We start from the raw sequence: 25,386 nt of genomic DNA, 5'->3' as shown, positions 1-25,386 counted from the left end.
CTCTCTGGCTGTTTATTTTGGGGTCTATTTTGGGGATTCACTCTCTATCTGTCTTGGTGATGATTCTTAATGGAGTAGAAAGTAATGAAAGAATCCAAAAAGATACAGTTGTCAACAAGTCAGGAAATAATGAGAACCCGTCCAATTCTTTCCCCTGGATGCTTTTTAAAAGGGAAATTCCCCCCAAGATGGGATGTGAAGAAATTCCTCCAGAAGGGACATATAAACAAGTTTGTTTTTTTAGGATAGTACCCTGCCCAGAAGAGCTTACAATCTAAGAGGAGGGGGAAGTAGCACACAATAGGAGGGGGATATGGAATAGTGGGTGAGTAGTGAGGGTTTAGGAGACAGAAGAACATGGGTAGGCAAGTTTGTAAAGATGGGTTAGTAGAAGCAAGCTGAATAGGATGAGGAAGACCATTGCAGGGAGTCTGGGCATGTCCAATAAAGTCTTGGAGCCGTCTTATACCCTAAGCCAATATAGGCTAGACTTAGAACAGGCTGTTAAGGAAGCCAAACTTACCTCTTATATTGACAAGAAAATTATCTATATATATTTAATACAAATATCTAACCAGCCAATCACAGAGCAGCAATCAATGCATTTCAGCATGTAGACATTGTCAGGATGACCTGCTGAAGTTCAAACTGAGCATCAGAAATGGGTAAAAAAGGTTACTTTGATTATGGCAAGGTTGTTGGTGCCATGCAAGCTGGTCTGAGTATTTCAGAAACTCCACAGTTTTACGCAGATGGACCAAATTGGTCCAAAAAGGGGAAAAAATCCATTAAATGGCAATTCTGTGGGACAAAAAATGCCTTGTTGATGTCAGAGGAGAATAGGGAGACTGGTTCAAGCTGATAGAAAGGAAACAGTAAATCCAAAAACCCCTCATTATACCCGAAATATGCAGAAGAGAATCTCTGAATGCACAACACATCCAACCTTGAAGCAGATAGGCCACAGTAGCAAAAGCAGTGAAAAAAAGGCAAAATAATCTGCTATACAGGCAAACAATATTGAGATTTGCTTCATTTATTACAAACTCATATAAAGAAATGTAATTATTCTATAATAAAACACATGACAGTCATGACAAAAGCTTATTCTCTTCAATATACTGTCCTCAAATTTCCCAAAAGTTGAAAAACAAAAACGTTTTTTTTTTTTCCCTTCAATTCCAGCTGGGTACAGTAATTGAAAGAATGTTCTTTATATCTAAGTGAAAATCATTATGTGGAGTGACCTCCTGACTCCAAGAGCAGCTTGCGTAACGATCGGATATATACCAAAAATAAGTCTGTATTTCTGTAATTCATGCTCAAGTACCTCGGCAGAGGTGAGGCTCTCTGCAATCCACGCATATCTTTTATTTTCTTTTTCCATTATCCCGTAACCTCTTGATCCCCCTGCTGCCACCTTCTAATAAGTTGCTTTTATGCAGTATTTGATTGCTGCGTAATTAACGGGCAGAAAGATGCTCCAAAGGACTAAATGTACCAGACTGAATTTACACGACACTTTGTTGACCAATTATAGCAAAAGTATCTTCTTTTCATGCAAACACTCTGAAATTACAAGTGGAAAATTGTGCATGCATGCATATTTGCAAATCTGCTATGTTTTCCCCATATTTTCCTATCCATGTGCCATCTTGCAGACACCAATTGCTATTCCTGAGCATTATTGGGAAGTAATGAAGGCGGCACTGCTTCCTTAAAATGAAATTATTGGATCATTGAATGTTCTCTGTAGGACCTACACTTCTTTTCCGGGATGTTGGAAGTAATATGGTGATATCTTCCATACCCTAATTCTTCCACTTTCCCATTTTTTTTTTATCAGTAAAATTGCAGCACATGGCAATATGCACAATATGTGACTGGGAATCTGTACATAGGCTTCTTAAGGAAAGTTATCCCTTCTTTGATGAACTGAAGATTTGAATCTTTGCTTCCACAATAATTTTCCAGTTGGCCTTTTCTAGGTTACTAGTCTGCCTTATAGATGTCACCAGTTGTCATCATTCCACCACATTCTTTCTCTTCCTTTCTTTACCCTGCTTTCTTCCCCATGTTACAAAACTCCTCTTAGTACAATTAGGATTTTTTTGAGTCTGACTCAAAATTATTGCACATGTCAACCTGCCAATTTCTGGCTCGGAGAATCTCTGCATGGGCTGCCCAAGGTAGAATCAACCTTCTCCTTACCGTGACCACATGTGGATTTTGATGACCTTCAGATTTGAATCCGTGCATCCTCCATGACTTTCCCTTTGGCCTCATCTTTAGCTAGGGTAATAGTCTGAATAATAATGTCATAAATCCATCATGTTCTTTCTCTCCTTTTCTTTGCATTGCTTTCTACCTTCATTTTGCATAGCTCCTCAAAGTACTAATAGGGGTTTTATTTGAAATTGTAGCCCATGGGAACCTTCACAATGTCTGAATTGTAAAATCTCTGCATGTGTTCCTCAAGGCAGGGCCAACCTTTCTTTTTTGTTTTTTTACCACGACCACTTGTGGTCTTTGATTATCTTTAGATCTGAATCTACCATAACTTTCTTTTTGATCTTTCTGCTTTACTGATGTCACCTCCCAGTTGTCATCCATCCACCATATTCTTCAGCTTCCTTTCTTTATCTTGTTTCTTCTACCATTTTGCATAGCTCCTCATAATACTATTGGGATTTCTTTCCGGAATCTATTCAGATCTCTTTAAATGAGATCTATAATCAAAACCTCTGGTGGGGTTGTTTAAAGTGGAACTAAACTAATAACCAAATGAAAAACTAACTTTCTTGTATTGGGGCCCGCTTGGGACTTTAAACAACCCCGCTGTCACCATCTTCTTCCTCTTGTTCCAGCTTTTGCCATGTCATGTCACCTGATCTTGTACTACGCATGCATGGGATCTGCATTTTTTTCCCAATGGTCATGGGAAAAAGGAGCAGATAGAAGCTTCCTGGGATGACTGAACATAGATTTCCCATAGTTATCCCAAGAGGCTCCACTATTGCAGTAATAAAGACAGAAGGGGAAGAGCTTCACTTTTTTATCCATCTGAGTTCACTGTGAATCTCTGTTATGTAATATTTCCTGTCTGCCCTCTATGAATATGATGTATAGGAGGTACAAGCTTGTCATCCATTGTTTTCCTATTATCTGAACTAATTCGCAGACGCTCGCCACTTTCATCAAGATTTGTAAGCACGGACTTTGGTTAATGTACAAATTGTTTAACTGCCGAGAGTGCTCAAGGCATATGGAGTTTTATTTATTTCACGACTTGGCACTTTTGAAATGCTGAGTTAAACAAAAAGCTGCTTTTTAAAGTAGCAAATGAAGGCAATGGGATGAATATTCAAACAGAAGGATATTTGTTATTCTTTGTAATTTGAAGGAAGGTTACTGTTCCTAAAAACAAAGGAGCCGCATTCCCCACCCCAGTACAAGGATTTCAGTACAATGTAGTATTAAGCAAGTTATAATAATTGTGTTAGAAGAAAGAAACAGAAAAAAACTGAAAGTAATATTCTCCTATTTTAAAGGAATCAATCTAATAAGAAATAAAGTTATGATGGAAACCTCTCTACCCCAAAACTTTTCCATCCAATCTTTTTGGTGAGTGAACCCCATCCTATCCATGTGGTCAGCAGTACCACCATCCATTCTAACAATGATGTATTACTTCAGGTATAAAGTAAAAAAAAAAGGAAAATAGAAAAGAGCAGGGGAAACAAAAGAAAAAAAGGAAAGCAAAAAAGGGAAAAGATAGAAAAGGGTAATAAAGGGAAGGGGCACAAAGGTACAGAAAGTAATGGAAAAGGAAAAATGTAAGTACAGGTAAGGAAAGGACAAAAGAAATATAAGAAAAGGAGGAATGGTAAGGAAGAGAAAAGTAGTGAAAAAGAAGAAAATAAAAGGAAAATACAGAAAATTAACAAAAAAGGAAAGAAAGAGAAAAAGAAATAAGAGAGTAGAATGGAAAAGCAATTACATTGAAGAAAAGAAGAAAGGAAAGAAAAAAGGGGGATAATAGTAATGGAAAATAAATGGATCAAAGAAAATGCAATAGGCAGAGAATAATAATAACAAAGTTTTTATAAAAGTAAAAATGATTAAAAGAATGGAAAAGAAAATTAAAGGACATGGGAATAACAATATGAACAATAAGGGTGAATGGAAACGGAAAGAAAGAGTAAAAAAGGTTAGGGTAAGGGAGAAGAAAATTAAAAAGAAAGGTAATGAGAGGAAAGAGAAGTGAAAAAGCAATGGAAATACAAAGAAAGAACGGATAATGAAAAAAAAAAAATGGAAAAGTAAAAGAGAAAAGAAAATGAAATGAAAGGAAAGAAAAAGGGAAAGGGAAGGGAGCACAAAATTCAAAATGAGACAAAGGAAAGGAAACAAGAGGAAAGAAATAAGGAAAAAGGAAAAGAAGAGGATAGAAAAAATGAAAGGGTGAGGAAGCAGAAATGGCAAAAGAAACTGAAAGGAAATGAGTTGAAAGAAAAGGGTAAAGATATTGAAACTGAAGTGGGAAGAAGTAGAAAAGCTAAGGGAGCAGAAAATTAAATTAGAAGATAATAAAAGAAAATAATGTGAAATGAAAAATTCAAAAGAAACAAAATGAGAAAGGGAATAAATGACAAACAGAACAGAGAGGAAATAAAAGGAAAGAAAAATTATTATAAGGTAGTATAAAGTTAAAAAGGAAAGAATAAGAGAAAGAAAAGGAAAGGTAAAGAAAAAACAGAAAAGCTTAAAACTATGGGAAAATATTTATTTAACTGATTTTTTTTTCATTGTTCTGCAGTAATGACATTCCAAACAAAATATTTACAATCAGAAATATGTAATAAGTTGATAATTTACTCATGAAATACTATAGATTCCTGAAATGGCTCAGTCTTCCCCTTTCCTCTACAGACCGATCTCAGAAACTTGTACAGGTCACCAATCAGAATGTAGTGGTACTATCCCCCAATTCTCTCCTGTCCCCGTTCCCTCGCAGGCCGCCGACATCTTCTTCCTTCTTCTCTTCCTGTAGACAATCTTTGGCCATTTTGATTGGCCAAGCCGGTGTTACGTGAATTCCACGTGACATTAATTCCCGACACAAGCAGGGGAAGCCGGGAATGCTTTTTGCCAGATACTCATAGAGATTAGGCAGGTTGGAGGGATTATTGCAGAACAATACCTTTCCCTTGCTGGGTTCTATTCTTAATCACACATTGGGAAACACCAATATATATATTGTGTGTGCCTGTATAGACATTTACACAAATGAGCAAACTACAATACATTCTGCATGCACTTGTGGTCAAAAGGTTCACTTATTGTTCAGACGTGAATGAACACGATGTAGGATCCCATCATCAGTGATGGTTACAGAATCCCCCACACATCACACCGACATTGTTCCTGTAAATCATTTATTGTATTTTATCTTTTTAGTGTAATAAACTTGTCATTCTCATCAGCATGTCAAGGCGGCATCTGTTTAAAAGCTAATAGTAGATGTTTACCTTGAAAAAATTCAATTTGCAAGTTATGTTTATCTGTCTTCTGTCATGAATTTTCAATTATCTCTCACATAGATTTCTGGTGTGAAGGTATTTTTTTCTTTTTTTCTTAATTTTACTTTAAATATCTAATTTTCTTAAATGTTCCTTTCCCGGGCCATATGTCTGCATATTTTTCTAGCATGTATTTGCATAACAAAGTAAAATTAGTAGGAACATAAGGATGCTTTCATGAAAAAAAATGCAGTTCCTTAATTATGATGTGGAATCTGAATACCTGTTTTTATGATTTATTTTAATATATAGATTCTGTAGTTCCATTGGATAACATTAACCACACCTACAATACAGATAGCAAACAATTAAATACACATCTGGGTTTGTCTCACCTGCCAAGGGAATTGTATTGTGGTCCATTCACTCTTAAAATTTGCACAGCCTTCCCAGACTGTCCAGTGACCTGACTTTTCTTTGTTGCAGTCAATCAACCCAGCAAGGTCATCTCCCCGCCCCCAACATGTGATTGGATAGTGAGAAAGGAGTCTGATAATCACATGTATATTCACAGATGAAACTTCCTTGCAAAAATGGAATAATTAAATTGCCACATTCCCACAAATAGATAATGATAGAGAACAAAAGGCTAACTATTAGCCAATTTGGACAATTAGTGAGTAAGAACGTAAGGGATTTCAATGTATTAAAATTTACAGTAAAATTCACAAATGTATTCATTATTGTAAAGTACAATTACAAACTTTTTCTTTAGGGTAACAAGTAAGTACAGATATGAAATACCAATAAAGCTATTCAAGATTTCACTTCACTTCCTCAGGGGAGTGTTAGTTTCAAGATAAGAATGTAAGGGATTTCCATGTAGTAAAATATACGGTTAAAATTCACAAATTTATTCAAGATTGTACAGTACAATTACAATTTTTTTTAAGGTACAGATATGAAATACCAATAAAGCTATCCAATATTTCAAATAGCATTTTTGGTCAATATGTATAAACCCGACCCGTTTCGCAGGTAAGATCCTGCTTCCTCAGGGGAGTGTCAGTGTTAAGATATGGAAACAAGCTCGGAGCCTAATAGCTGTTTCAAGTAGCAAGTTCACAAAACTAAATATGCTCAGTTTAGTACACAAGCAGCTGTAATGATGCAGAAGCAGGACAGGGTAGAACAGGAGCGAGCATTAAAGAGTAATTTCATAGCCAAAGGTCAGTACACAAGTTGGTGGGTGAGGCAGCAACAAAAGGGGAGCCACTGGCAAGGAGCACAAAAATTTGGCAAACAGAAAATCCAAGACAGGGCTTAAAAAGAAAGTCAGGGGGAGGAGGATGAAGTTCAAGGTATTTACAGCACTAGATATTGGGGAAGGCTGACTATGAGATCCGACAGGGAGCTATCCAGCACTTCAGGAAGCTTAGACACAGAAGCAGCCCTGGGTTCTGATCCTGACATTCAGTTTCCAGGAAATCCTTGGAAACCTATGTAATGTAGAGTATATTAAAAGAGCTTCGGCACAGGGCTTCACCGCATTGAGGTGATGTTGTCAGCACATGCGATTGCGGGACGCCTAATTGGACACTGTGCTGCCCCTCCGTCTCCCAGTATCAATGCTGCATTATAAGTGATTACAAGAACCTAAAATCAAATTTGGATATTTTTACCATGTGAAAAGAGAACCCACAGATTGTACAAATAATACAGAGCCGGACATTGTAGTTTCAGATGAACCCAATTAGTACAGACACCCTTGATAGAAAAGACAAACCAGATATTTTTTTTTTTTGCCCACCATAGTTGCTCCTTAAACAATTAAATGCCTAATGTTTGACCTATACATCCTTACAGTCCTCCTAGATGTAATTACTTAAAAAAGGCAATTTACTCTAGGGACATTTCAGTCTTTAATAAAACATTTAAAAAAAGAAGCAGCGGCGGCGGTGATGGGTCTATATAGCAAAGCTTTTGTTTTACATCTTAACTGTCATAAGCCGCGGTTTATTAGAGGAACGCGGAGCAGCGGCTTAAATTTGATTTCAGATAAAATGAGTTTTCCGAGCCTCTGTGCAATTGTAAATAAACTTGTATATCCACGAGAGGGAAAGGAAAATGCAAAGGCTTGACTTTTTCACACCGGGATGCCAAAATGGACGCTGCCAAGATTTAAAACCTAATTTCCTGGCATTGGTGGGGGGGTTGGGGGGTGGCGCCTTTTGGAGTTTAATGCCGAGTTTTATTGCGGGAGGAAACAGGAAGGCACTCGCTGAAATTACCCAGCCGAACTACCTCTGACCCTTTGTACTCTTATACAATATTGAAATTTAAAAGCATTGCCAGGACAATAATTTCTGTCTTAACGAGCCTCAAATTAAGGGATAAAGCTTTCTGTTCACTTACCTTTGCTGTAGCGTGATATACCTTAATTGCTAACTTTGCATCTAAGTTATTTTATTATTTCTTCCATTTTTTTTAGAAAGATCAGATGGGCACACTGGTAATTTTCATTAATCTCGCACAGGGAGTCTAATTAAAATTTCTATTATTAACCATCTATTTTCTAGTTGCTTCCTTTGTTCTGTATCAGGACAGGATGTTAATATTAATTAAGTTATTATCGTGTTAGTGCCCTGGTAAATACAGAGCAAATTAGGCAAACTGGCTATGTGGATTTGAGTGTGGATTGATTGGCTTGATGCATGTGAAAGTTCTTAGGGCCTTGAATTACATGCTTTACGGGGTGGGGGAACCGTGACAGCCAAAGGGGAGCTAAATATTATGTTGCAGTGTCCTTTTCTTTAAATCAGACCTTTGCAAAAAAGTCAAGAATACATTCCTGACATCACTTTATTACAATTCCTTTACCAATAAAAACATATCTAATAAAATCATCAGTCTGCTGCAGGCAGGAGGAAGCATTTTCTTAGTTTTCCAGTAACCAGACTGTAACATTGTAACCGTGTAACAAAGAGTAAGCCCCTTTCAGACTTGTGGTTAAATAACAAACCCCTCAACCCTGCTGCCAATACGATGCAACCACACCTGTTTGCAAAAAATGGTTCCTATCTGCTTCCATTGGGTTAGTTGAGAGCATGGTTGACCACACGGTACAATTCTGTGGTTTACTGCCAGTCTAAAGGTGTTCCTAAAGGCTGCAGGAGTTGATCTGTATTTGGATTTATGAAAGCAGCCAAGTGCAAATTGTACAGGTATTTAGATTGTGTCAGCTTGTGGTATAAAACTGTGTGGTTAGCAGCCTCAGGGTGCCCAGCAGCAGCAACCTGCAGTGCACATGTATTGCCCTTGCAATTACGGTGGTGGTGCAATTCTTCTGACAGCAAAGGAAAAGCATGTTGCGTCCAGGAACCATGCTGCAACCCCACTGCAAATGCAATGCAACCACAACATTAGGTTCCATTTCAAGCCTTTCTCGCTTACCGAAAATGTAAGCAAAGGTTGAGCTCCTGCCGAACAGAAGGATTTTCAGGGCTGCATCATGCAGCTTTGGAAATTCTCTGCGATCCCCTATCTGTAACAAATGTATCATCTCCTTTCCCGGGCATCTTCTCAATGATTGCAGCCGTGGCTGCATTCATTGAGAAAAGTGTGCAATCCCCGGGGCACTAGAGATTAATTAACCTCTAGTGCCCTGGGGATCACAAACAGGAGGATTCCCAGGGCTGAATGCAGCTCTGGGAATCCTCTTGTTTTATTTCCTCTTCCGATGGTTTTGCGAAATCGGTTCACTGAAATTTCGCGGAACCATTGGAAGTTCGAGGAAATTTTCATCCCTAATACAATGGTACCCAACTGCTTCAATTGGGTTATTTGGAGGCAGTCGGGAGCGTGATTGATCATCCAGTACACAGCTGTGGTTTACTACAAGTCGGAAAGAGGCCTAAAGGTTGCAGTAAAAGTTGTTCTGTGTTACACATATGTGAGCATAATTAACTGCCTAATTAATCGAAGTTCACAGGAACCTGGATTTACATGATTGTCATCTCTATGCTGCCATCTTTTCCCAGGAAGTAGATGGTGACCTGGATTATACCTGAACATAGATGGTTGCCTCTTTCTGGAAAGAAAAGCCGATAAAGGCATTGTAAAGGACAGAAATTTGATCACTGTGGGAAATTATATATACAATTTTAAGCATGGAGCCACTGTAAAAATTGATTTAATATAAGGTCCACTTTGATTAGAAAGTTATGCCCTGGCTCAGCAAAGGACCCCATAACAGAACACTAAGTGGTGTATTTATAAAGCAATAAACTTGACTTTCCGTGAAACGCTACCTGGTGAAGAATCAGTTACTGCTATTGAAACACATGGACCTGAATGAGTCTCCACAAAGGAATGTTTCAGGAAATGTCAGATTCATTGCTTTATAAATAAATCCCTAAATATGTAAAGGTGTAAATGCAGGTCATTAAAAGAAGCAGGTCATCAAAAGAAGCAGGTCATCAAAAGAAGCATTTCCAGAAAAGAAGGGGGACATTTCTATTATGAAAATAAACTTAGTTCTTGGACAGAATTGAATCAAATATTTGTTAGCATTATTCTAATTTAAATGTCTTTATGAAATCATATTTTTGGCAGGAAAAAAAATTCTATGCATAATCCATGGGGCTGTCTTATTTCTGATGAAAGCAATTGTAATTATTTTGATAGTTGTGACATTTCATCAGCAATATTCATCAACAATAAACAAAGCAGTATAGTTAACCCTCAGATGTGAGGAAGCCACTACAATGGGGGGTTGAGTTGTGCTGCAATGCAACCAAATATCTCTCCTATGACCCATAAGTAACTGCAGACATCATAAGAGTGATTTACTTTGCCTTACCTGTACTTGTTCCAGAACCTGCCTACTAAATTTAAATCATTACATGGAGTTTGCAAATGCTGATGTCTCATTGACGAGCTGTATAGTTTCTGGACCACACAGAGGACCATATTTACCTCCATTTTCACCTGAAGCCAGATACCACTCTTGCCATTACTGGTTGGACATGCAACGTTCTTCCACTTTATTATCCAGATGTTTTTACTTTTTTTTGCACTGCTTCTCACCTATGTTTTGCTTTTTAGCAAAATTGTCTTCGCTCATTTTATGTGATTGTCTTGCAAAATGGACACAAGCAAACTGGAAAGAAGTTGATGAAATTCAATTGTATCAGATAATCCAAGAACTTCATTCTTTTCTCCATTCTCCACTAATATATTGGCACTTTGTTTATTGACAATGGCACAAAGAAGACGTAGTCCTGGATGAGAAGAGTTATAGGAACAAACTACTTCTATGGGTTGTAGGAGTTACCTATCCAGTGCCATCCTATAGAAAAGCTAAGGACCATTGGGAACATATTGGTGTTCCATTGAAGGTCCATTGGCCTTAATTTAAGAAGCACAAGTTTTTATTATATGGATAATATAGTTCAAAAATATACTGCCTACCATTTAAACTAATAGAAAAGAGGTGACCTACCCAAAACTGTTGGCCAAGAAAACGATACAAAAAGTTTAACATTGGTGCAATTACCATCATTCTTAGTAAAGTCATCGTCGATTGTCGGTTCCTGAATTTCATCCTGCGAATGGTCAACCTTAGCTGCACACGTACAATCCTTGATGAAACCTCTTCACTTTCAATTTTAATGTCCTCATATAATTGCAGAATGGCTTCAGCTTTGTCTTCTCGTGCTATAGATGGTAATGGCTTACCACAACATGTAATATTCATCCCAGAGTGACAGACACTATAAAATCTTTATTACATTGTCAGTCATTTCCTCCCATGTTATTAATAGATGACACACACACTTTGATAAGTTTAACGCCAGATTCTAGAAAACATGCAAATTGCCTGAATAATTTATGGCCAATATGTGCCGCGCTGCCGTGTGTTTTATCAAACAAGGAAAACAGGTAAATAGCCACATTAATAATTTTCTTTTCATCACCGTGAAACAATAAGTCCTGATCTGATAGAGGAGAGGAAAAAAACACGACCGCTCATTTGGGGCTTGATATGAACTTCGAGTTTGCACAGGCAGAATTAAATAATACATACGTGTATCTGGTTTATGGAAAATTGCAGTATTAATTCCACAAAGTTCTCTTGTAATCTGTTCAGGTCGAGATATCTTTTCTATATTTCATTGTAATGAATATCTTCAACTCTCCCATATGAAAAGGCTTTGAAATAGTCAAGAAATATACAGCACTGGTGATGACATCAGAATAATAACCAATTATATGCTACTAATGATCATCAATTTTGGAAAAAAATATTTGCAGATCATGCCTAGGCTCCTCAAGGCTGAATGAGTATCTCGACTCCGAACTTCCTGGCAACCATCTGATGCCCAAAATAGTGGCAAACTCCTATTAATAAATGGCAGGTGCTAGGGTTTAATGTCAATCACTGTCATGAACCTGCTACAAAACCTATTATACTTTCCTATTGGAACAATGGAACATTGGAAGGCAAGATTTGGCACACACAATATTTGCAGATATGGGTATTTTATTTATGGTTGTCCATTTTTATTAGAACATATTGAAATTGAATATTGACAATTGGGGCAACCAGGTTACAGATCTCATTTAAGATGGGCATAGGCTTTAATGGTTAGCATGATTTTGCTAAATAACATATATAAACTCATAAAGACAGAGTCAGTTGTGATGAGTCTTTTCAGTTTATAAAAGATGACCTCTCTTTATATTGCAGGCACTAATACAAGAAGGAGCTGATGAAGATCAAAATATAGATTTAGGGGCCAGGGTTGCTCAAGCTCTAAAGAGAAGCAGCAAGGCACAAAGAGCCTGGAGATAAAGTTGACTAACTCTGGTGGCTTTCCATGATGGTAATTATTAATCCCTCTGGAGGCCTGGAGTTACAAATCGGTGATAGTATGCTGACCAGGAAAGGCAGAGTGATGATTAGCCTATGGCCTAGTTATGTTCTGTCCATGAAACCATTCTGGAAGTGGAACTAGTGTGGCCTTGAGGCATATAGAACCCACCCGTACCTGTTGATTGGGGTCAATGCAGAGCCTCCAAAATACTGCTGAAAGGTCTTGAAAGAGCGATGAAAGAGCGATGAAAGAGCGATGAAAGAGCGATGATTAGCCTTTGGTATAGTGAGGTTCTGTCCATGACAATGAAACCAATCTGGGTGGCAATATTGTGGCCTTGAAACATATGCAACCTATCTGTAACGGTTGACTGAAGATAATGCACAGCCTCCAAAATACTACTGAAAGGATTTGCTCTACTCTAGTCTATGCCTCATCACCCACCGGTCCCAACCACCATGCTACAAAATTGAACCCGCAGCTTCATCACTGCAAAATAACTAAGAGCTAACCTCCAAGGGACCATGCTGCCTACTGATCCTTGAATATTGTTGCATTGCTTGCTAAAATAAGGTATCATATGTCAAGTTTCAGCTGCCCAGAGCTGCGTGGTGAAATTCAGTGTCCAGTGACTTATATCTGCTCATCTCCCTGAGGAGTCGAGAAGATAATGAGTTTAGGTACCTCACCAATTCTTCATTCATTGCAGATGATTTTCTTCCTCTGGTTTTCTGGTCACGGATCATTGAGCCTGATAGAGAAGGATTTACAGTGTAAGGCCAAGGAATTAGGAAGGTCTCGGTGGCGGCTGGCCTCATACGACTCCTGGAGGCCGCAGTGTAAACTTATGATTTGAGCACAAGGTTTATGGTACCTTTGAGCTTTGTTCTTTAAGTTCTAGCTGTGGATTTGATGGCTGTCATCTTCAAAAAGTAAAATTTCATTCCACTACTCCTTTGACATTGATTGCATTTTGTTTTTTTGTTTCTTTTCCAATAATTATAAATGGAGTATTTTATTAAAGCTGAACTCCGACATGTAGTTAAGTATTCAGCTGACAAATATACAAATGAAGAGTGTTACCTGCCAAAATATTTTGCTAAATGTTCAGCTAATGATCAAAGTACTCTTGTAAGACAGCATTTTCATATACTTCAAGCCTGGCTAAAAAGACACTCACAGCCTTCTGATTGGACAAAGAAGGGACAGCAACATCTTGATGAGTTCTCCCTCTGCTAGTGCTGCTTCTTCCTTAACCCATCTGGGTTCTGTTTGCAACAGATGAATGAAAGCTACTAAGGCAGATTCAGACCCTCCATTATAGCAGCATTGTTACATTATATATAAGAGCTGGAAATACTTTTTACAGCCAGGGGTTTTTCATCTGTTTACACTGCAGGCACACCTCCTGCGAACCTGATTTAAGTTTTCAGCTGGTGAGCAGATGCTCAATGTAAAGAATGATGGCACCAATGGAAAAATGGTGGAAAGGTCTCTATAATGGTTTAGAATAAAATATACAAAAAGACTGAAACATTCACCCCAAAAAGCAGAATGCCTGTAAAAAACTGAATAAAAAAAAATAGTGAATTGTACGATGAAATAACAAATCATTTTAAAATACTTTTGTAATTACTTTTAATTAAGAGATTTTTCTAGTAGTATTTCTTCCTGCCACTAGATGTCCTCAGATTCAACCTACTTAGACCCACCCCTAATTGTGATTGTACAGTGAGAGGAGAAGCGGCACAGTGATGTGCTTATCTCTCTTTTCCTCTGATCAGAATACTTCTTGTCAGTGCTTTAACTGATTAGCTCCTTGTATTGCTTCTTCCTTTTGCATTTTAAACCTCAGGCACTTCTTTTAATTCTGGTTAAAGTTATTTATGATGAATCTATAAAGGTAAATTAATAAATACAGATTTACCCATAACCCACTGCTGTCTCTTTCTTCAACAGGGAGGCTTAAAAAACAACAAGCATGAGTGCACGCTCTCATCGCAAGAGTACGTCCATGAACTTCGCTCCGGAATCACGGACGACAAACTTCTCAATTGCTTGGAGTCTCTGCGAGTTTCCTTAACCAGCAACCCAGTGAGGTAGGTCAGCTTTTTAGCTTCTATTAGAAGGCTTCATAAAAGGGGCAGGCAGATTTGCGAGTCTTGTAATGCCAAAGTTACATGCTTTGAAGAAGCAAGTTGCTGACGTTTGTCAAAGCCACTGGACAAGGCTTACATATAAAGAATAACATTTCCAAAACTACCTAAAATCAAATAGATTTGCTGAATGAAAATGCTGTGCCTGCCAAATATTGACACCTGGCCATAATGGGATTGATTACTGATATAGCATTATCCCCCATTGAAGCTATACCAGCGTCCACACTTCTCAAAGGTTTTGCACAACCTTTGGGATTGTCTCTGGGGGGCACTTAGTGCCCATTCACCCAAAAGATCATTTGTAAGGCGAGGTATTGGTCTTGGCTAAGAAGACCTTGTTTGTAATTGGCATTCAAATTCATCCCAAAGTTGCTCAGTAGGGTTGCGTTAGAGATCTCTGAAGAACACTCCTTTACTCAACAGTTCCTCTAATCAAGACCTCATCAATCCATGTCTTTATGAAGCTGGCTTTGTACTCTGGGGCACATTCTGTTACCACAAGATTGGAAGAGCCCAATTGTCCATCACAGCTATTCTCAACGAGGCTTCCTCCGGGGATTTCTGGGGAGTTCCTCAGTCATTGATGGATGTCATGTCCATAATCCTGTAGCCAACACCACTTGGTAGATCCATATGCATGACACTAATGAGCTTTTTGGTTGTCCATGAGAACACTGGCCAACACTGTTTTTCCCACTGGCCATCAATGGTAGAGCCTTTATCCCAATCATAATTGGTAATCCTGCGACATCCAATAAATTGAAATATGCGTTAAGGGTTTCTCAGGGGTAAAAAGGTTGAGAAAGGCTGCATGGTGGCTCAGTGTTTAGCACTCTGGTCTTTGCAGTGCTAGGTCCCAGGTTCAAATTCCAGCCAGGGCACTATCTGCATGGAGTTTGCGGGATCTCCCCGTGTTTGCTTGGGTACTCCAGTTTCCTCCCACATTCCAAAAACATGCAGTTAGGTTTCCCTCCAAAATTGACCTTAGACTGTATTAAAGACATATGACTATGGTAGGGACATTAGATTGTGAGCTCCTTTGAGGGACAGCTAGTGACATGACTATGGACTTTGTACAGCTCTGTGTAATAGGATGGCGCTATATAAATACTGTGTAATAATAATAATATTAATAAAAGGCTTCTCTATGTCTAGCATGCTGTAGAATTATTGGTACTTACTTTACTAGAGACCCAGCAATGAACTGTTTGAAGAGGGGAGGTTCCACTTACTTTTGTCCATATAGTGTATGACATTTAACCATGTCGGCATAGAATCAGATCCAAACAAACCATGCCGAACAAATAATGTTAAAATTAATATAGCTGAACTAACTTTGAAAAATAAATGCATATTTGGGGGTTTTGTTCCTCTTGAACAGTGAATGATTCTTCCTGATTTCCATCCCCAGAAAACATGATAAAATTAAATTACTGCAGATGAATCGATAAGACATTCGGAGAGTTCTTCTATAGAGTAGGCTAGCAATGAGGCATTTCCTAGTGAAAAACCTATTTGTCATGTCAATTTATGAAAGTTGTGGGTTTGCAAGAAAAATGTTGCAGTAAAGAACAATTATGTTTATTACTTGAGTCGTTATTCAAAAAGCAAAAAAACAGATTAAGAGCGGCGAGGGAGAATAACTAATCTAGCCAGGAAATTTTATGAGGTTTAAGGGTTTTTTTAAAGGGTTTAGCATGGAGTCTTTTTATTTTGGGGTGTGCATGCTGGCAGAGGCAAGGCTTCCCTTTGTTACCAGCACATCACTGTATATATCTGCAGTATAATAGTGTGCAATACATATTTTTCTTCTATTCAGACCTGAAAATACAGGCAGGGTTTCTGCACATTGAGTTGATGGAGGTTAGCAGCTTCTGCAGCAGACATCAGTGGTTGAACAGCACCATCTAGAGGCAGGGCATGTCCTATCTATCTAATAGTGGCTGTGCTATATGTTGGAAGTAAATGAGTGTCTGATAAAACTTTGCTTTTTTTTTCCTCCCATATGCAGAGCAGCCAGTTGTTCCCAATTGCTCTCCTTGCTTCTGTTTTTCTGATCCTGCCAGTTTACATTGCCTAAAGGTGGCAAGATCCCCTCTGATGACCAATGTGCCATGAAAATTGATGGCTGACAAAAACATGCGTATTTTTTTACTTTTTATGCAGACCAGCCAGTTGTTTGCAATCAACTATTGCAATCCACTATTTCCCCTTCTTCTAAATCTGCCAGTTTACATTGTCTGAAGGTGGCAGGATCCCCTTTGAGGACCAATTTTCCTCAAAAGCTCTGATCCCCTAAAGGAAAACTACTGGCTAAAGGTGGTGGCCAAGGCCAGGAACAGGCAAGTGAATTGCTTAGGGTGCCACCTAGTGGTGGGTCTATTTCTGTGACTGCATGTCCATTAATCAGCTTGCCTTCCCATTAACAAAGCTGCTCCCTCTTTCCCCCTCCCCATAGGCAGAATAGCAGGGGGTGTAATGGTGTAATACCCAGATTTAAAATGTTTCAACACCTGCAGATTCATGTGCAATCCCAGCGCTCGTAAATGTACAGTAAAATGGGTTTAGGATAAATAGGGGGACCAGATGAATGTTGTCACTTTTCCCTAAAATCCAGTCCCCTTTAAGCCTCAATAACAATGCAAGTCTTTTTTAGATGCACCCCCAGCAGCACACCTGGAGCCTCTACTAATGAGCTCACCTGTGCTGATGAACTCCCATAGCAAAACAGTCATCATCCCAGAGACCCCATGCAAAGGAAATCAGAACAGATAATCTGAGGGGCTCTTCCATGACAAAACTTCAGCAGAGGGAGGGTGTAAGGCTCAGCATGGACTATGCAGGTACAGACACCCCATATCTTGGCTGGCATATTAGGGGGCTTTTACAAGATTAATGGGGTCATTTAGTATATTACAAAATGCAACATTGTTACTGTTGTTTGCAATATGACATTAAAGCTGCACTTTATAATCAGTGGTGGCCAAAGACATTAACCCTAGATTGCTGCAAGTGTTTACCAACCCTAGTTAAACTAAAAGGTAAGCTCTTGGGGTACCCCCAAATGAAAAAGCATGTGGGTAATTGCTTGCAGCTAGGGCTGATTAGGTTTAAAGCATGCAAGTGGCCACAGCAAATTGCAGCTGCATGGCTAAGTATAGGAAAGCACTTTTTTGTAGGTAAAGGAAATTTGAGCAAAACTGTTTGAATTCTTGAATCTCAAAAAATTATCAGTTTGCTGGTTCTTGTATTATTTTTCCCCTTACTACTAAAAAAAAAAAAAAAAAAAAAGATAAGTTATAAGGGCTGGAGCATGTGGTGGTATTAGTGGATCAAGGACAGCTCCATTCAGTTGGCACCTGGCCAGCCGCTCGACCATTCCTAACAGCCATTGGTGAGCTTCTACAAGTTGCATCTCAACCATGGGCACAACCTCATCACCCATCAGAAACAGCCCTCGTTTAAATCACAGAATCCATTGTTTCCATGCAACATCTGTAAACAATTTATTCATGTTCTCACCTTTCTCTGTGCTTTTTCTTGCATTTCCACACCTCATGTATTTTTATATGCTGCTGCTGTCATGTGTAAAAATGTGTTTTAATATCTGTGGGTGTAATTGGACCCTTAGGGCTCTTTCACATTGATACAATAAAGCGTATAGCACAGGGCTGCCATTTGTATAGAATAGCACCCCAATGCATGTGTAGCTGCCAACACATCTGCAGTACAGCGCACCAAGATGCATATTGAATACATTATGATTTGCCCCCTGCCAGAAAAGTTGCAGGTGGTTTTTTAATTTCAGTCAATATTGTACACAGCCAGCCTAGTCAATATAGAACGTGTTAATGCAACATTCCTTAACAAATAAAACATGAAAAAGCAAGAAACCTTTTGCATCATCCTGGATTCTCAATCCAGCCTATGGAACCAATATTTTAAATGACACTAATTCAAATGAATGTTTTGGCTTTCATTTTTTTTCTTATGCTTTGAAATATTTAAAGTGACCCTGTCACTATACCACTAATGCAACAAAAAGTGGTGGTGCAGAAATAAAAAGTTCTGTATATGGCTTTCCAGTGTCTTATGTCTTGATGTCACGCATTCCCCCATACTCCTTTCCAGCTAGCCAAGTTGAATACCCATTTTGCCCCATTGTACACAATGGTTCCTCCATGGCTCCTACATCCCGTAACAATGTATCGCCAGCTGTAGGATACACATTCCCTGTTTATCTGACTACTTTTTTCCAGAAGTCATCACAGAATTTTTGCTGCACTTTTTGTTGAGGCTGAGAAGAGTTGGCAATATGGAAGACAGACCTTTCTACTTGGCAATCACTGTCTCGGTATTTAGAGAACAGGAGCAGTAAAATTAAGTAGTTTTATTTTTTTTATTTTTTTTTCAACAAAAGTTGAGTTTAACAGTTTACAGAAAAGTAGGGAAAATAAAAAGTGATATCTGGGTCCTGCTGATACAATCTCCCAGATCCTCTTCTTCAATAATGAAGACAGAACCGGTATGATGAGGGACAGGGCAGCAATAAAGGTAGATTTCCGCTGTGAGCAGCCAAGGTTACCTAAGGTAACTGAGGGATAGGAGAAGAGCAGAAAGATAACATTGTATTTCTTTAAGAGGAAGTGGGGCATTAATGCGATTGTCTTTCGCAGCACAGAAGATGATAAATTAGTTTGTGGATGTATGTAGTCAGATTTATGGTGTTGGGTTGCTGAGTCACGCTACCGTATACCCCATGTAAACTTAAAGCTGCACTCACCACCCTAGGGGTCTGGTCACATTAGCTTTATATTTAGTACTTAAAGGCAGCAGTTAATAGGTTGCTATAGGGGCGTCTTAATAGTATCTTCAGTTAAAATGATAAGTGTTTGCAGATGTGTTTGAAAACCAATGGGTTTTCAAACATTCCTTACTGTTGAACTGTTGTAAATGCCTGCTATGGACAAAAGTGTATATAGTTGTAAGCAGCTGATTAGCATGTAGTTGTGAATCAGTAATTACACGTCTGCACAAATGTCCCTCTGAGAAATCATTAAAGGGAATATCAATCTAGAATTTGTGAGTGGTTAAAATCATTGTCGGGGCTTTTTGTTGTTTGAATGCCTAGTGGGGAGAGTCTCTATTTGTTCTGGTGGTGGCCGTGGCCAATGAGGAGCTTGGCCTGTGGCGGCCGTGGCCAATGGGGAGCTTGGCCTGTGGCGGCCGTGGCCAATGGGGAGCTTGGCCTGTGGCGGCCGTGGCCAATGGGAGCTTGGCCTGTGGCGGCCGTGGCCAATGGGGAGCTTGGCCTGTGGCGGCCGTGGCCAATGGGGAGCTTGGCCTGTGGCGGCCGTGGCCAATGGGGAGCTTGGGTTATAGAGTGCACTGTACAGTCATAGGACACCGGGGCAGCTCCCAATAAATGCCATTGCAGATGGAGCATGGGTATGGCTTGAGATGTGAGTCTGAGTGTATGGGGTGCAACACAGAATGCCTTCACAACAGGGAGTTGTTGGAGTTGGAGTAGCTACGCTGATCTCTAGAAGTCCCTGCAATTCAACATAGCCACCCAAAAAGCAGACATTTAGGGCAAAGTAAACTGCACTTAGGATTTTGCTAAAGAATACAGTGTGAATAAGGTTTAATATAACTTCAAATAAGTAACTCTGAAAGATTAAAGCCTAAAAACTCTTACATTACAATTACATCTCAGCGTCGCCCCAGTGGCTGCAGCACCATAATAACGTATATCACACTATCTAGATTAATGATGTTCAACCTTTCCAATATTGACTGCATCCGAAAGAGTTAAACCCACCTCGGATGGACAAGGCCAGCAGGCTTTCACAGAACTCATTAGTGATGACTGTAGACAGCCAGGCTCCACATAATACAATTGTATCAATTAAACACTTCATAGACCTGTTGAGATTAGCCTTTAAACTAACTTCAGCGAGCTGGAGGAAAAATATGGATATAATCCTTGTAGATGCAACTTCACTTCTTCCCTAGGAGGAAATGGATCATTTTACAGTTTCATTGCAGCGTATAGTGATTATTTTAATGAGCAATATGGCGAGGAAAGTGAGTTATCATGAGGTTTTTGTAAAGGTAACCATAGCAGGGTTAATGAGAACAATTTCTAGATAACTTGCCCGGTAATACAAAGGTAGGGGAAAAAGGAATCCAAAAACCTCTCTGCTATATTACTTTGCCTTTTCTTTGAAACACAAATGATTTATTTTTAATCACTTCTAAGGTTTAAAAACAAAGTAACAAATACCCCTAGGTCTGTGTTTTGCTGTGGAGGGCTAGCTGAGTGCTGAAAAATATTGGGAGCTGTAGCAATGCCTGAGCTACATTGTTGGAGCTAGAATTTAATAAATGAATGACGCTGGTAAGGGATGATGCAGGGTGTTTCCAGCTAGGAAATGGGCCAGACGGGCTCTATCTGACTTGTTGCAGATTCTAATGCACATTGTGAAAAACTCACAATACTGAATTTATATTGTTATTTTTAGTTTGCAACCCCCATGAACGAGATCCTGAGCAATTGTACAGAGACAGAGTTTTCCTCAATATCTGAACAATAAAAATAGAAACAAACCCAAATAAATGACCATATAATATAAATAATTGTGTGTAAGGTTTTTATGTTTTTTTTTTTTCCTTGTTTTTGCTTTTTGCAATACTTTTGGCTTTTTGGAAAACTTGATTTAGCATTCATAGCTGTAATTTCATCTGGGCAGGGTCCGCTCCTCGCCTTCTGTGTCTGTCATTTGCAACCTCTATTTAATGTGCAGCGCTGCATATTATATTAGTGCTATATAGATACTGTTTATTAAGAATAATAATAGCTGCAACTCAGAGCTGTTGCAGCATATTTGATATAATGAGTAGATCATTCCTGGGCTGTGTGAAGTAGGGGCCCAGTTGGGAGACGATGATTCTTGCTATTAGTATAATTTTAATCCTGGACCAGATCTATATCAGATTTGCTGGATCGCCCAGGTTCTCCCATGATAGTCTATCATCTCCAGCCTTGCAGAGCTTTAATAAATCAGGCCAATGTTGTCACTCTTTTGCAATACTGGCAGTTTAAGGTTATGTACATGCATTAAATGATTCTCACCCGAGACGAGCATTACTGCTTGTACCTGACATCATCAGATGGATCCATTAGCAACCAATGGAGAAGGACAGCTCCATGTTGAAGGAGAAGAGCACAACGGGCTGCTGCTATCTCATTCTCACTCCTTCCATCTCTATAGAACAGAACAGCACTCAGTTATTCATCTTTAGCTCTTTCTTTGTTGCTGGAAACCATCATAAAAGATTGTCTTGAGCTATGAATACTGCATATGTGTATGCAGCCCTAGAAATGGTGGAGGGGAGCCTGGGAAATTCCAATAATGGCCCCAATCACGGGTAATGATGGGTGAACTTGTCCAAGCTTGGTTTCCTACTGGCTTAGCAAATGTTCAACCAAATTCATTCACCAAGTCATGCTATGCTTTTGTGATATATAGTAACGTCTTATGTGTAATAAAATATCCAAGATAACTTATATGCAATTATACTCATTGTTTTACTTAATATTGGCAGATGGATTTAAAAAAAACTGAACCGGCTTTATCATAGCTGTTGAATGGCTGTTGAATTTGTAAATAACAAGACTCTATCTGTATGTAATACTCACTTTTGTTATATGTACTGCAGTCTGTGTTCTCCTGTATCATAATTAATAATGTTGTCAGCTCCTGATCCCTAAGCACTGCACTAATTATTGATGCGATCAAAAGAATAATTGTATTGTAAATAAGCACCTTGTAATAAGCTCACTGAAGACTCAGATATACTTCCAGCAGACTGCAGAAATTCTGTTCAGAAATGATTAGAGGATCTTAGAATATTGATGATGAATGGAGACAGAATGGCCCTTCTAGTCTGACCTGCTGGGTAATATATTTTTACGTTTGTCTGATGACGGATCAGTGTTCATCCCTGATTCTGCATACCGTCGCCATATATATCGTGCCACAAGTTTAAGACCAAAAACATGGACGTACCAAAGGAATATTTTTGCAGCATCCTATTATATCAATATTGCATGTTAAAGTTTGATAGGTCCCTGGTTGGCTGTGCATTTTACCACCAATTAAAGTACCACACGACCTGACAACGGAATGATATCTTATGTGCAAAATTTGCGTATTCTATATTAATGACATATTTTGAATGTTGTGCTGCTTTTAGCTTTATAATTCTTTGTTTTAATAATTGCTTTATTTGTTTCCTTCCAGTTTATAGCTTTATTTCAGTGTATTAACCTCTAAGTTTGCTGGAATTTGCATTCAAGGTGTGTTTGGATGAAGCAGGACAGAAATTCCAATTTACAATTTTCCAATCTGCACCATGCTACTTTGTGGCTTAAATGTGGACCCAGGCTTCAACTGGCTGCTGATAACCGGGGTAGATACCCAGCAGTAAGCTTATGACACCCCAAAAATCTATAGAACATTGTTGAATAAAGGAGCGGCCAGAAATTGTGGACAGTCAGGGCTGCCATAAAATATTAGCCCTGTGGACAATAGACAGCTGCATTGCTGATCTGTGGCATCCTTTTTGCTTCATGTCCACTAGTGATGGCTGAATATCATTTTGCAGGGTGGGTTTCCTGATGATTGACAAGGTAGGTTCAGACCTGCCTTGGTATTGGGTGGTCCTGCACGGCTCCTGTTGGGTTACACAGCAGCTTGGTCATTTGCACCATTTTACAGCTGGCAGCAGTAAATAGTAATGGTACCGCTCACTGCCACCCCCATTCATTTTCTATGGGGCTGATGCAGGAAGAAGCCACATTGAGGATCTCCCTGGAGACAGACGGTTTACTTGAATGAGAACGTGATAACCGCATTTCTGAACATTGCCTTAACATACTTGTGTGCTGAATTGGCCACTTGTAATCTCCATCAGAAGTGGATGTGACAATGCAGATTCCCAAACCTGAGACCAGGACAGTGTGTTGTCACCCTAAAACAGGAAATGTCTGAACAACGCATTACCTGTAATACATTTTGCCAAACCCTGTAGATTTTTGCAAATGTTGGGAGAATTGCAAAAATCTCCCAACAAATGTACAAGTGTACAAATAATAGAATCTTCATGAATAACAGTTTAAATGCATGTTATATTTTACAAATCTTTGCTTTATGGATCTCATCCAGGGGGAATTTTTTTTTTGTATCTACTCACACCTCTGAATGCTGTTTTCCTGTATGCATGCTCCTTGTATAATAAGAAATCCTTCTGTAGCTGTGCCAGCATTGTTGCATTGTACACGTGCAGTCTGCTGTGCGCAGCATCATCTATTCAGAGTTTGCTTGTGATATGCTTGACTCCAATTTAACACTTTAATCCTGGGAATGGGTGACCCACTTAGAGAACGCATTCAGCTCTAGTGTTCAACCAAATTCATTCACCAAGTCATGCTATGCTTTTGTGATATATAGTAACGTCTTATGTGTAATAAAATATCCAAGATAACTTATATGCAATTATACTCATTGTTTTACTTAATATTGGCAGATGGATTTAAAAAAAACTGAACCGGCTTTATCATAGCTGTTGAATGGCTGTTGAATTTGTAAATAACAAGACTCTATCTGTATGTAATACTCACTTTTGTTATATGTACTGCAGTCTGTGTTCTCCTGTATCATAATTAATAATGTTGTCAGCTCCTGATCCCTAAGCACTGCACTAATTATTGATGCGATCAAAAGAATAATTGTATTGTAAATAAGCACCTTGTAATAAGCTCACTGAAGACTCAGATATACTTCCAGCAGACTGCAGAAATTCTGTTCAGAAATGATTAGAGGATCTTAGAATATTGATGATGAATGGAGACAGAATGGCCCTTCTAGTCTGACCTGCTGGGTAATATATTTTTACGTTTGTCTGATGACGGATCAGTGTTCATCCCTGATTCTGCATACCGTCGCCATATATATCGTGCCACAAGTTTAAGACCAAAAACATGGACGTACCAAAGGAATATTTTTGCAGCATCCTATTATATCAATATTGCATGTTAAAGTTTGATAGGTCCCTGGTTGGCTGTGCATTTTACCACCAATTAAAGTACCACACGACCTGACAACGGAATGATATCTTATGTGCAAAATTTGCGTATTCTATATTAATGACATATTTTGAATGTTGTGCTGCTTTTAGCTTTATAATTCTTTGTTTTAATAATTGCTTTATTTGTTTCCTTCCAGTTTATAGCTTTATTTCAGTGTATTAACCTCTAAGTTTGCTGGAATTTGCATTCAAGGTGTGTTTGGATGAAGCAGGACAGAAATTCCAATTTACAATTTTCCAATCTGCACCATGCTACTTTGTGGCTTAAATGTGGACCCAGGCTTCAACTGGCTGCTGATAACCGGGGTAGATACCCAGCAGTAAGCTTATGACACCCCAAAAATCTATAGAACATTGTTGAATAAAGGAGCGGCCAGAAATTGTGGACAGTCAGGGCTGCCATAAAATATTAGCCCTGTGGACAATAGACAGCTGCATTGCTGATCTGTGGCATCCTTTTTGCTTCATGTCCACTAGTGATGGCTGAATATCATTTTGCAGGGTGGGTTTCCTGATGATTGACAAGGTAGGTTCAGACCTGCCTTGGTATTGGGTGGTCCTGCACGGCTCCTGTTGGGTTACACAGCAGCTTGGTCATTTGCACCATTTTACAGCTGGCAGCAGTAAATAGTAATGGTACCGCTCACTGCCACCCCCATTCATTTTCTATGGGGC

The 25,386-nt window shown here is 38.9% G+C and overlaps 1 protein-coding gene across 1 annotated transcript in view; it reads left to right on the top strand.

Moving 5' to 3' along the window:
• The window catches only part of DIAPH2 (diaphanous related formin 2), a 659,108-nt gene that overhangs the window by 129,104 nt on the left and 504,618 nt on the right, over positions 1–25,386 (top strand). Inside the window, 1 exon segment of the mRNA XM_072430145.1 lies at positions 14,360–14,499. Within this exon segment, the coding sequence (XP_072286246.1) occupies positions 14,360–14,499 (140 nt within the window).

Source organism: Pyxicephalus adspersus, chromosome Z (genome assembly GCF_032062135.1).
Source record: "Pyxicephalus adspersus chromosome Z, UCB_Pads_2.0, whole genome shotgun sequence".
NCBI lineage: Eukaryota > Metazoa > Chordata > Amphibia > Anura > Pyxicephalidae > Pyxicephalus > Pyxicephalus adspersus.
The sequence above is the reverse complement of the archived record's forward strand: the minus strand, read 5'-3'. Positions and strand labels throughout refer to the sequence as shown.